This window comes from Gymnogyps californianus, chromosome 7, assembly GCF_018139145.2.
Source record: "Gymnogyps californianus isolate 813 chromosome 7, ASM1813914v2, whole genome shotgun sequence".
NCBI classification, from domain to species: Eukaryota; Metazoa; Chordata; class Aves; order Accipitriformes; family Cathartidae; genus Gymnogyps; species Gymnogyps californianus.
The window spans coordinates 14737713-14751770 of NC_059477.1; the positions used below are offsets into that span (position 1 = coordinate 14737713).

The following is a 14058-nucleotide window of genomic DNA, read 5'->3' on the forward strand; positions in this document are numbered from 1 at the left end:
ACAAACCGCCGTGGCGCGCGGCGCGTTGCTGTGCAACGCCGAAGCGACCGTTGGAGGGTGCCGCGTGCATGGCCAAGTTGGTGCTGGCAGGTGAGGCACCGCGTCGGCCGCCGGGGCACCGAGCGGGGAGGCGGCCGCTGGCGACAGCCTGCCTGTGCTTGTAGCGGCCGCTCGTGTCTGCAGGCTTCGTAACTTTCCGTTCTTTTAGTCTCTCTTGAGAGCGGCGTCTGTACGGCACGCTGCTTCAGCCGTTTCCGAGTCGGCCTTCTCCCCTTATCCCGTCGGTGAGACTTCTGCCTCTCTCTGCTGCTGTGCCCCCCGGGGTGGCCTCCTCAGCCCCTTAAACGCTGGCTGAAGAGACTGTTTCACCTCCGAAATTATCCTTTCTTTGCTGGCTCATATGCTTGTCCTGTTATTTTCTGGGAATTCACGGGGTGCAGGTTATGTAAGACTCTTTTTTAATTGGAACAGTTTTTAATTGGAACAACTAAAAAATATTTGGCCTGTTAAGCCCTTATCAGTCAATATCACAAAATCTTCCATTTGTGGTGGTGTCGCTGTGTCCACAGGTAAGGCAGACTGCCCTTACTATGCCAAAGCTGAACAACTGGCTGATTATCTTCAGGCTAACTTGCCAGACTTCAGGGTTCACAAGATCACTCAGCACCCTGACAAATGGGAGGTAAGAGATTGTAAGTCAAGTCGTTGGTAGATGCCCCGGTGCTCTACAAAGCAACAAATGTGCTTATCTGTAGTATGTCTCTTCTCCTGTATTAGCATTTTGATATGTGGGTAGAGGTGCTGCAGAAGCAGCTTTGGCTATGAGGGCCAGACAGAGGAAAGGTTTGAATGTTGTGAGAGACTGGCATTCTTGTGAGCCTTACCACAGAAGACGGGCACAAAATGTGGGCCAGCCTAAAGCTGTGTTTTGCAAGTAAGAAGTTCAATTTTATTGTTTTTTTATTATGCATAAATGGCTTCTCAGCCTATAAATCTTTTGCACACTGTGATTGCATATGCCTTCAGAGTTGTTGTTGAGAGCATCTCTGGCATTCGAGGGCTTTGAATTACAATGGAAGTATGAAATTAAATCTCACATATTTGTTTACAATGTGGATGGGCCTGAGTACTTTTCCTGTAGACACGTTGCCATGTGTAGTCATGGGACACTGTACTCCCTATAAGGAACTGAAAAAGCTGCGGTATTACTTCATGAGATAGACAGTACTAAGATTTTTATTACCTCTTATATTTTGCTTGACACCTCAGCCAAGTAACTTGAACAGTTAAGTGAATAGCAATTAACCTCTGCAGCTTACTTATCTTCTGCGGCTAAATAGGAATCCTCAGGTTACTCGCTGCTTCACAACGTTGCTATCTTCAGTACCATTAAGACAATTGAGCAAAATTACAGCAGTAAAATCAAGCAGAAGTAAGACCTTTTGCTGAGGTATCACAGTGTATCACCATGCCTTGTTTTGCATTATTCCCCCATTTTGCACACACTGGTACGTGAGTTGTGAAGCACCTTCTAATTATGTATTGAGAGGAAATTATAAGAATGTTTATAGCTGTAACATTTAGGTGTTATCAAATGTGAAAAAGTATTAAAACCTTTTGGCGGGGATGTTTACATTAGCAGTGGCTTCATGACATTTGTGAAAAGAACGGATGGGAACACAGGCGGTCTCCTATCATTTGGAGAGAACTGTTGGACCGTGGAGGGAAGGGTCTGCTTCTGGGAGGAGTTAATGATTTTCTGCAATATGCTCAGGTAATCAGCTGCTTTTAATACTGTAAACCCATATTTTACATTTTCTTATAACATTGTTGTTCTTTATTCCTCCTTCAAATGTAAAATAAAGCTACCCTTTCTAATGTTACCTTGCTGTGTTTGGGTTGTCATTTGATTAGAGATCATCCTTTTTGTTCTTAGCACTATTACGGCATCACGTCAATGATGTTGAGTGAGGAAATGTTAGACATTGCTGAGGAGAACCTGCAGGCGCATATTGAAATTGAAAAAGAGGAGGAAGAAATTGAAAGTCTTATCAAGCCTTTGCAGATCTGGATCACCAGGTGAGAGTGAAAAGAATATCTATGAAGTTTCGCTCAGCTTCAGAAGAATGCACCTTTTCCTATCACATATAACCGGTGTAACCATCTGAAGTTATACACTAATCCCTGTAATTTGCTGATTTGAATTAGGTTCTGCACCCCTTGCTATGAGCATTCAGTGTATAATTTAGAAATTATTTCTACTCTTGTTACATTTTGCACCAGTTTAAGTGAGGGATGTGAACAGCCAACATTTAGGCCCCAGATCACCTTAGCGAAAAGCAAGTATTTACAAAATAAGCTAGGAATTTTGTAGTGCAACTATCTTGCATTAAATGTTTTTGGAAATATTTAAATAAGTGAAGAGTCTCTTGCAGTTCTAGCGTTAGAAATTTCTGTATTTCTGGTAGTCCTAACAGAGCACCTTAAAAAAATTGTGGTTCTTTAAAGACACCAATTTTTAAGTGACCGTATCAGCTGAAATGTATAGGATTGAAAAACCTTCAAATGAAAGGAGGACCCAACTGTTTTAATTTTTAACCTGTTAAAATGACAGCAGGAGCAATAAAGGGTCCAAACTAATGGTCTATTTAAATATAATCAAATACAAAAGAAAGATCTTTGTGTTTATTTGTGTAATACTTCCAAACAAGCAGTGGTTAGTCGTCAACTATAATTTTTCTATATCCTTCTTTTATCAGTGCATCCGCTCCAATCTGTTATCAGCTGATCCCTCTGTTGGCAAATGGAGAAGTGTTTGGGATGACCACAGAAATCAGTATCCATTTGCTTGACACTGACCAGTTTAAGGAAGTTCTTTGCAGTATTGTAATGGAAGCTGAAGACATGGCGTTCCCACTCCTCCGCAGTATTTCAGAGCACACTGAAATAGACGAGGCTTTTATTCAAGCTGATATTATCATAGTTCTTGATGATGTCCTCTTAAACCGTGAAGTCCAGTCCCTTGAGAACTACATCAGAGAAGTGAGTGAGATCTGTCAAGTGTATGCTCCCCTGATTGAGAAGAATGCCAAGAGTGAGGTCAGAGTAATTTCATCAGGAAAAACCTTTGTAAACCTTAAGGCGATGATGATTATGACATACGGCCCGTCCATTAAGCCTGAAAATGTCATTGCCATTGCAACATCCTGGGAAAGTGCAGCTAAAGCCATGCTGGCCAGGAAACTGAATATGAATGCAGCAGGTGAATATCTATGTGTTTTGGTAGCATTTGGGGAATTCAGTGGATGGACACCTTCGAGAGTACATATTTCATTGCAGAACACAGTTGATGTGTGTGCAGAAATGCAAGCACAGCAGTGCACCCACTGAACTGCATGGCTGTACAGAATGCCAGGGTGTGACTAGCAGGTGCTACCGTTCTCTGTGCTTACTGCTATCTGGATCTGTGCCTGATCCCATGAATGTCAATTCTTTTGCTAACTCGTGGATGCAGCCCTGCCATTCTGGTGTGTATTTCATGCTGGAAATACACTAGGAAGGTCTGAGCTGTGTTGCGGATCCGGAACTAGGAGTTCAAGATTGCATTTGCACTCTGCAGCGCACTTTTATTTTGGAGACACACAAACTAGCTGTGAATAAACATGACAACATACTGCTGTGCAGATAATGAGAGTATAGTAGAACTGTGTTGTAGTGTTATTTCTGGGTTAATTAGCTTTCTTTCTCAGGTCAATTGTTACAGCTTGGTTATATTTGCACGGTTCTGCACTGCATAGCAAAGGTGTGCTCCGACAGCCTGCTCAGCATCAGGATTCTTTCAATGTTGCAGGGGTAGGCACTGGTCATCAATGACAAGTCTAGATATTTTGGAGCCTAATAAAATAGAAAAGTAAGTTAATAGGCTGAATAGCCTATCAGCAGGTTATTTGAGAAATTCCTTTTGCACCAAAGCAGGTAGATTTTTATTTAAATTATTTTTTACTGTTAGGCATTCTATATTTGCGTGTACGGGATTTTAATAGGAACATTGCAATATGATTTGTTTTGGTTTTTAACAGCTAAGTATTTACTAGGTTTTGTCTATTATGTACAATAACATGATATAAATTAAAGTTCCTTTTTCAGCTTGTGATGAGATTTTGTATGTTATGGAGAACGTTGTTGCATTTTTGAGATCAAATAATTTCTGCTATCAAGGCAGAACACTGAATTGAAGAATAATTCATCTTGAAAGGGAATTCTGAAGGTCATCTAGTCCAGCCTACATTGTGAAAGTATTTGTCTGTCTCTTCATTAATCTATGTGTTTTCCTCTGTTACAGGAGTTAAAGACGTGATTGTCTGGGGCAATATTACTGGCTGTAACTACATTGATTTGTCACATGCAAAACTTTATGGATATGAATGTGCTATTTGGGGCCCAGCTAATTTTCCACGTCCTTTGTTGAGTATGATTTATGATAGGTACAGTACAGATTTATTTTTTTAAAGTAAAACTAAATAACTGCTTTTAATCCATGCTTATCTGAACTGTGTGATAAACATCAAGAAAAGTTTTTATTTTCAAGATTTGTCTTTACTGACTAGAGCTGTACATAAAGGAAAACTCAAGTTTTCAGTCTGCAAGTACTGAGTAGTGCAAGGACTTCAGTACTAAGTACTCAGTCTGCAAAAGAAGTTGAGTAGTTCCTAGTGCTATACATAGTTGTGACTCTCCTGCCAACTTTGTTTGTAACTATATTTGCCTACATATTGTGTTTCTCTTCTATCATATCATGAGCAGCCTATAAGAAGTAATGAAAGTCCAGATAGTGACTTAGATGTCTAATATGCATGAAGAAACTTTGAAATAATACTAAACATATATCTGCATCTTGAAGTATCTGAATTCTATTGAACGTATGGCCTGAGCACACTAATGTTGTCAGTCTCCCAAAAATAGACAATTTGTTAACATATGTAAAAAGGATACCTGGCAGCTAGATAGCTTCTTGTGGAAAGAAAAGTAGCAGAGAAAGGACGGGTACAATGAGAGGGCAGCAGATGTGATATACACTCAGGCCTGACCATTTGGAGCTCCCACTCTGGTCTAAACCTAGCATTTACTGGACAGCAGATGTTTCTTTTGTTCTATACTTGTATTGTGCCTAGCACAGGGGGATTATGGTTCATGGCTGGGTTCTTACATAAGACGGTAATACATATAAATAATAATAATAATAGAGGTTAAGACGTCAGTAAATGACCTAACTTTCATAGATAAGTAGTTCTTGTTGTTACCTTTTGAGCCACTTTTTGTTAGACCCTCTTTTCTGTCTTTAAGTGCCTTGCCTTCAGCAGTGAAGTTTGAATAAGTTTTGACTATTTTCTTCCCTCAGGTTTAGTTCTTTTTTCCTCTAGAAAACTACTCTTCCTGCAGTCATCTTAGTTTTTTCTTCCTTCTTTTTTTTTTTCCCTTTTTTGTTGGTAGCGAATGGATCCATTCAGAATTTCTATCTGCACAGAGTTCACTGTGTTCCCGGGTCTGTCATTGTGTAGGAATGTTACCTGCTCATGCAATAGCCACTGTACTGAGATACTGGTATCATGGCTCTCCTCCTGGGGAGATCGTTTCTGTGGGAATACTTACTAAAGGTAAATCTACTTTTGCTTCACATAGTCTCTTGTAGCTTTCCCCAGTATGTATAATGTTATTTTTTAATCAAGATTTTTAATTTAATAAAAACTTGTAAAACAAATCATGATATAATGGGAGGCCGAGAGTTTGTTTCAGCGTAAGTACCTCCAAATCTAAGCAATTTTGCTCTCCAGAGCTTGTGATTTGATACTCACTCCTTACAATCATCTCTCAGGTTAACGTTGTCTTGTTGCAGATTGTCTCTTAGTCTTTTAGTTTAAATGCTTTTCTGGTGTATGTGTTTTGCACAAGGACTCTTTATAGTTCTTAGAGCCTAAGCTACAAAAGCATGTTCTTCTTGCGTAGTTATGTGGACCAATAAATGGAACATTTCACAACAGCCATTTAACCCTTGTATGAAATAAAAAATTTAATTTTTTCCCCTTTTTAAGATGTAAAATTGTTACAGCAATTGTGTTACAGCACAGGAAAGACATGGACCTGTTGGAGCGGGTCCAGAGGAGGGCCACAAAAATGATCAGAGGGATGGAACACCGCTCCTATGAAGAAAGGCTGAGAGTTGGGGTTGTTCAGCCTGGAGAAGAGAAGGCTCTGGGGAGACCTTTTTGCGGCCTTTCAGTACTTAAAGGGGGCCTATAAGAAAGATGGGGACAGACTTTTTAGTAGGGCCTGTTGTGATAGGACAGAGGATAAGGATTTTAAACTAAAAGAGGGTAGACTTAGACTAGATATAAGGAGGAAATTTTTTATGATGAGGGTGGTGAAACACTGGGACAGGTTGCCCAGAGAGGCTGTAGATGCTCCATCCCTGGAAACATTTGAGGTCAGGTTGGATGGGGCTCTGAGCAACCTGATCTAGTTGAAGATGTCCCTGCTCATTGCAGGGAGGTTGGACTAGATGACCTTTAAAGGTACCTTCCAAGCCAACCTATTCTATGATTCATGTACATCTAACTAAAATACAAAGTTACAGTAGAAGGAGAACACTTTAGTCTTTGAACTGTACACTGAAGAAGGCAGTCTCCATTTATACTAAGATCTTACAGTTGTAGACTTTTGCAGGTCTGTAGGACTTAATCTTGACACTGGTGAGGATGTGTTTTTTAATCAGAAATAATATGTTTGAGTCATTTTTTCCCTCTTCTTCAGGTCAATTTTGCGTTCCTGAAGGAATTGTCTTCTCTATGCCAGTGAGGTTCCAGAATGGTAACTGGGAAGTCATGACAGAATTAGAAATTAATGAAACAACCCAAGAAGTTCTGGGATGCTTAGCCCATGAGCTGATTCAGGTGATGATTTCTTGTATTTAATACTATGCCCATTCTGCCACCTATGCATACGTTGCAATATAACTTTGAATACTGAGACCTTTACTCCAAATGTTAGACATACAAACTGCACATGTGTACTTATGCATGATAATACCAGTTATTTATGAGTGTAAGGTAGTATTTATATATTGAAATGAACAGATGACTGTTCTGTTGCCCAAAAAGGAGATGATAAAATAAGTTTACCTATGTAAGTGTAGAATTTGCCCCCCCAAGTTCTGTAGGCTTTGTGCAAAACAGAAATATTAGCTTTAATTTAATGTTTCTACGTTCTGTGCTGCTGATGTTGATTTTGCTTGTGTGGTATTCAGAGTAGTTCTACACCAGGAGACGTATCTTTTGGGATCCTTATGGCAGTGACTCTGCATGAATGAAGGCCAGATTTTACTAGAATTAGGGATTTTTCAGAAAATATAAAATCAGTAAGCAGTAATTTCATCATGAACTTCTTGTCGCTTAGTGAGACAAAAAGAATTTAATTTGACTAAAAGAATGGTTCCAAACTCTACATTCTAGCTTCAATCAGATTTTGTGATCATTAGTCATACTAGTAACATGTAAGGATTATTTTATTTTAACATGTTTTAAGTTTGTGCTAGAAATTACAGTGGATGAAAAGAATGGGTGATATTAAAACTGCTTTTTTTTTTTTTCCATTCAGGAAAAGCTCATTGCACTAAGGGAAATAAATGAAATGCGTCCGTATGGAGCTGATAAAATCACCAGTAGAAAATATTTGCGTCAAGGTGGGTTTTTCTCCCCATAAAAGATGAGATCAATTTTTAAGTGAGAATTTAAGTAAGGGATTCTTATTTTATGTTCCTTTCATTTAAAATAGATATAAAATCCTTCAGGAAGGAATATAAATGACAAGTGCTTGACTGATGTATCCTGACCGTGCCTGGGACATGGTGATAGGAAGGGCAAGCTTGCATGGTAGCAACCTTGTTTTGATAAGTTTCTGTTGTGTCATTCACAGATTATGGATATAAAAGCTGAGCATAAATAATACATTTAGCATGACACATTTTGTCTTAGGTTATTAGTAAATATAAAATCTTTTTAACCCAAGTAACTATTATTAGAAAAGCACTTTCACCATATATCCTACTATATATTTTTGAAACTATTCTTTACTGTACTTGAGTATTCTTTACTATCTAGAAATAATGAGTTGAAGTTCTAATAGAGAAAAAAATACTGTAAATTGGAACTAAAACTTCTCATTTTTCTGTTTGTTACGGTACCAAACAGTTCATTCAGTATCTTTAGTCTATAAGTCAGTCAGAAGAAGAAAAGGTTGAGACACCCAAAGACAGTAGGCTAAAAAAAGAGATATTCCTACTTTCTATAGAGAAGGCAATCTCGGTAAGTGGCAGCCACATCTGCCACTTCTTCCAATTACAATAGATGAAAGATCTTTTAGGGAGCCCTACATTATAAATTATTAAGTCATTTTGCTTTGTTTGTTAATGACACACCAAGTTTATCATGACTTATTTTTTTTAAATGCACAATGATATGAGAAATTTCAACTAAAAATCTATAGAACAACTCCAATATCCCTTCCTAATATCTAGGAGCATGTGGGAACGCTACAGGCTACATGATACTGCCATGGCAAAACTCCCCTGAATCCACAATCTACATTTTCCATGCAGAATAAAAACCCCACATCTTCTCCCAAGTCTTTCTGTGCTGCTTTTCCTGCCTATTTGCTTTTCAAGTTCTCTGTCCTCTTAAGATTATATAAAGGAAAGAATCATTCATCAAAATAAGAACAGATGAACTTTAAAGTGTGTTTTATTTTTGTTTTCTCACTTTTTCCCTACTCTCAGATTCTGAGATCCCTGCACTTTCCCGATGTTCTAGCCATTTCTTTCTACTTTTAGGTCCTACAGGCCTTTTCCCTAGTTAGTTTTCTTTCTCCCTTCCTTCAAATTCTTTCCAGTGCTTTTATATCAGCACTTACCATACTATGAGCTGTTCTTCTGCATTAAGGGCAGGCTGAAGAATGGGGGAACTATTTGGAGCTTGATGCCCAGGGCCTTTAGTAAGCACATAAGCCTTTTGGTTATCCATGCTTGTTTCTCAGGAAAGGACTACAGACACATTAAGATTTTCTTGATAAATGCAGAGTTTAATTATTCCACTAATCATGACCTTGATGAACCCAGACAGGAGATTCCCAGTTAGATAGGAGTATCCTTCCCTGTCTGCTCTCTACTTGTATGGCATTGCTTTTCTGTAGAGCTGTCCCATTCCTCTTGTGGCTGCTTTAAACACTAAGCAGAGGGCCTTTCCACTGCTAGCAGCTAACTGCGTAGTTGTGGCCTACTCTTGTGACATTAGTATCAGGTGCCGTACTATTCAAGTATGACCAAAGTGCCCTGCTTATCTCCTTGCATGTGTAAGTATTTTAGGAGGTTGGCAAAAATATGTACTGTTTTTGCTTTTTTTACAGAGATGGAAACCTTGCCTACTGGCTCACTTTAGCCAGAGTTGTCTGGAGAAGAAAATGCTGAAAATTCCCATACTAAAACAATGTTTCCATTGCTCAAAAGAGCAAACTACAAAGAAAGGCTAAACATTGTCATAGCTTTTACAGTATCTTCCTCATCAAAATGTGGAAATCCGTAGGCAGAAAAATATTTCAAAAACAGTGTGAATATAACATTCTTAATCTGGAGACCAAAGCAAAATTCCTACTGACTTTAATGAGTCTAGGATTTCATTTACATCCAACAACTTATTTCTTCAGACCAATAAACTGTTTCAAAAACATCGTTTAATGTCTAAAACGTTCATATTATGACAATTTTGAGTAAGATTGTCACACACAGAGTAGGAGTTATAACTCCAAATTCTTGTTTCAGATGTAATGAAAAACAGTACTTGTGTAAGAATATATATGCTTAGGCAAAATTGATTTTTAACACAAAAATTCAAGTGCATACATCTCCTTAGTGACAAGATCATTTTTGTCTCTGTGTTTTTTATTTATTTCATGAGTTTCGTAGGGACTACTCATATGTTTTAAGTCAAACATGCAATTAATTAAGTCCTTGTCTAAACAGGATGTTTGAGGAACCACTTTCACTTGCATGTCTTTGGTGTCTTAAAAGACGGAGACTGTGTTAAATGAAATATTATTGTACTTGCTAATTTTTTATCGGATGTGAGTGTTTGAAACAAAATTAAAAGTTTCCTGTTCTTTGAATCAGATACATATAGTTGGAATAAATTCATTATTTCTGTTCAAGTGGAGGTTCAAACTCTGAACAGGGGTAGACTTCTTCTTACATGAGGAAACCAAGAGGAGTTTATTTGTTATTTATCAGCTGTCGTGGACAGAATGAGGAGGGGTGTCTCACTGTCTTAGAAAGAGGAGCTCAGAAAGCTGGGGTATCACAAGGGAGGTGGAAGAGTGTAGTTTCTTATGTGAAATGTATGTGGGAGAAGCAACATTTACAGGAACTGAGATACTGTTACAAGTCTCTTCATGGAAGAGTTCACATGGGAGTTGTAGAGGCAGGTATTGTAAAAAGTCTTGAAGAAAGCGGTTAGGAATCATTCATTTCATGAGGAAGTAGTCTCCAGGGAATTAGTTTCTAGTAGTGTATGCACAGAAAATTGGCTAAGTCTCTGAGGAGCGTCTGGAGGCAGATGTCTCAGGAGAGCATAGCAGGGAAGGATGCTACCAGTAGTCTTTACAAACTACCTGGTTTGTTCCATAGCTCCTTCTCCAAGACAGGAGAGGAAAAGTTAGCTTCTCTAATGTGTATTTACGTTTGGTTTTTTCTATATGGAATATGATTTGGCAGTCTTTTACTCTTTGAATTTTTATTCTACCTGCGGAGATAGTAGTTCAAACAGACTGCAATTCAAGCACGAACGCTGCACAGCTGTTAATGAGAGGGAAATTAACTGTTTCTGCAATATATAAGCAGGCTTACTGGACTTCTGAGTCACTACCTGAGAACCACAAGCAAAGAATTTCTTCTCAGAAGTTGGGAGGAGAAAGACAAAACGAATGTCTTGGATGTTTCTTGTATCCTAAATCATTCTAATTAGATTTGCCTAGTGGCCTACAGGGAAATTCAGGTCTTTCCTCATGGAAGCATAAAAGAATGGAAAAGTTTCTTTTCCTAGCTTTTGCTTAGGAGAGAAAGAAAGAATAAAAATAATAGCAAAGAGAATATATGGTAACATATTTTAAGTTGGTTACAGTTGTAACACAGTGATTGACTTAGTCATCACTGAGTTTGGGGTTTCTATAAGTAATAAGTAATTTCTGGTACACACTTTCTCACAAGTTACTGAGTAATGCTATGTATGCAGGATATTCATTGCATTGATGAATCCTACTACCTGGGTGTTAGAGTAACTGTTGAAAAATTTATGAAAAAGGGCTTTAAGATAAATGTATGTGTCTTACAAATGTTATATATATTCTGCATAAACCCTAGCATTTGGTTGTACTGAAGAGTGTGTAAGCTTTCTGGTTGGTCTGAACAATTCTTATTCTAGGACGTTACACTAGGACTTACTATTTTTCCTCTTTGTGTAGTTGCACCAACTGTTTGTTACAGCACACTGTGCTTTCTGCATTATTGTGCCAGCTTCCACCTCATTTTCAGTCTCTATAGCAACACAGTTTCTCAGCAACTGGGAGATGCTTAGTAAAGGCACCTCAATTTAGAAATATTGCACTCCAACCATAAGAAAAAATTGCTTTGAAACAAGATCAAAGAAGTTTTATCTTTAATAATTCAGGATATTTATTACTAATTAATTAGTGTTCTCTGTTTTGACTGCTTAGACAATTACCTGATACTTTGATCTGGGCCTTTGCCAGGCATTTGTTGTGAACAGCATTCATTTAAAAGGAAAACCTTTAGAACTGTGTCTTGAAGTCAACTTTTAAGTGCTATAAAACTACTGGACTTCTCTGGCGATGTTGTCTGACTTCTGGGCCTTTAGTAAGTAGCTGAGAGAAAGGTAAGCGCTGTTACTGTATTTAAGAGGAGACAATAATTTCGGCCTTTGAACACAACATAGAATGTTTTCACCCTTCACAGGAAACAAAAGTAATTGTAGTTTATTTTATGCATATTTAAAACATTGATCATACATTGATTTCAAAAGAAGGAAGGCCTCTGTGATCAAGTCAATTGATCTATTGAGAGATGTCTGCCTTACTTGATCTGGTTTGTCTTTCTCTGTACTTTAACTTAATTATGTAGCATGCTTAAAAATGCATTTTATTTGCTAAAGTACATATTCCGAGAACCTGTATAGGCAAACAAAAGACATATAAGTAATCAAACATGTTACTTTTCTTACACATTCCAATAGGATTCAAGAATAAGGCTACTGTTGTCCTGCACATAATTCGTGTTAATGGGATCGGGGTTTATAATTGTAAAAATTTATTTCCTGTACATTTGTAATTAATTCTGAAATTCTTTTTTGTTTTATGGAATTGTTTTTAATTATTAATAAAGGGCACATGTAGCTGAAATACAACACACTGAGTGAAATAGTGTATCAATGAGCAGAGTTAGTTCAGGTTTGATGGCAGGCAGATACTCCTTCTACTTTCATGTTATGTTCATTATAAAGTTGATGTGCTAACACTGAAGTAGATCTTGTTCATTTCACCCAAGCACTCCTACTGCAGTGAAGATCTGGACTCTCCATAGAGTTTTGTATATAAAAATGTAGACTGTACATATGTTAATAATGTGTTTCATTACTTTTTGGAGGGAGGGTTCATGGGTATGATGTTATAATGTTGCACAATGACAGCCAGTTCGGTAAAACACATAAACACATACTTTGAGACCATGAATACCCTAGTACAAGAGTATAGTGTGTTTATCCATATGGGTAATTTAAAGGTTAGACATTGTGCTGTTCTGGATAGAGAGCTTATCATCTTACAGTAAGTATCAAGTACTGATAGATTATGCATGCTATGTAACTCAGTGAAGTCAGTGGATCTGTTCTTATTTGAGTGAGCAAATTCTAATGAGTGAGTTCTAATTTAAGTGAGTTTAACCTGTGTATTTTTACATTCGTCCTCTTGCTTTATTTTCTGTGCCTTTGGTGGAGAGAAAAAAAGGAGGAAAACATGAGGCAAGCTGTGTGTTTGTAAGTCTGTCTTTTAGGTTGCTACATGTAGCTTTCACTAAACACTTATGTTTGATTCATTGCTTAGAATCTTCTGATTTCATTGATTTCCCTACACTGACTTTTTTGTCAAGCTATGCAGGGGCATATACTACTGCACCTATTTTAGGAGTAGTTGTATAAGCAAAGTTACATGCCTATGTAAATGTTGGGCAGAACTGCAGTCTTGCAGAACCCAGGGTTGAGTCCAAGCTCTAAATCTTAGTAAGGAAGAAGATAGAAGAATAGTGAAAAAGAAATGTAGTGGTATTTCTTTCAAAGAAGGACTTCAATAAAAACTGTGGCATTGTAGTCTTTAATGAAGAAGTTTTAGAGACTGAAACACAACGTTGCAGCTTTCACCAGTTAAAATGGTGAGAAGCATATTTATGGTAGACTCAATAATTATAGATCATGGAATATTTATGCTTCATAATCGGCCAGTATTCTGTCATGTTTATGACAAATGATCACTGACTCTCACTGGAAAAATGTAATAAAGTGAACATTTGGTAAGTTCAGATTTAATACCAAATTTATTATTTAAGTTTTAGATAGTTTCCAACTATTTAATTTTTATTTATTCTAGAAAATTTCCTTTTTTTCCCCACTACAAGCCATATATGTGGCCTTTGGAGTCTCATGGAACTTAGATCTGTTATACCTAGTGTTTTTCAACTCTAATATTAACTGAAAGATAGTTACTATACTGAATTCATATTTATATGTTTATGTTTAAAAATATAATGTAGTTTAGAGCATTAATGAAATAAATCCTGAGGGGAGCCATTCAGTTTCTATTATTATCAGGTACATAATTACTTTTGCTTTCAGGGTTGTGTAAAGAAGTAGATTCATGGTTATGCTTCCTTTTTCCCTGCCTTCTCAGCTCAAA

At 37.6% G+C, this 14058-nt stretch overlaps 1 protein-coding gene across 1 annotated transcript; it reads left to right on the forward strand.

Moving 5' to 3' along the window:
* The first annotated feature begins 68 nt into the window (after positions 1–68).
* MDH1B (malate dehydrogenase 1B) lies at positions 69–11903 on the forward strand. The gene is made up of 10 exons (XM_050899903.1): positions 69–90; positions 570–682; positions 1640–1774; positions 1937–2079; positions 2760–3262; positions 4343–4484; positions 5491–5654; positions 6808–6947; positions 7651–7735; positions 11848–11903. The coding sequence occupies exons 1-10, from the start codon at positions 69–71 to the stop codon at positions 11901–11903; spliced, it is 1503 nt and encodes a 500-aa protein (XP_050755860.1).
* Positions 11904–14058: the final 2155 nt, after the last annotated feature.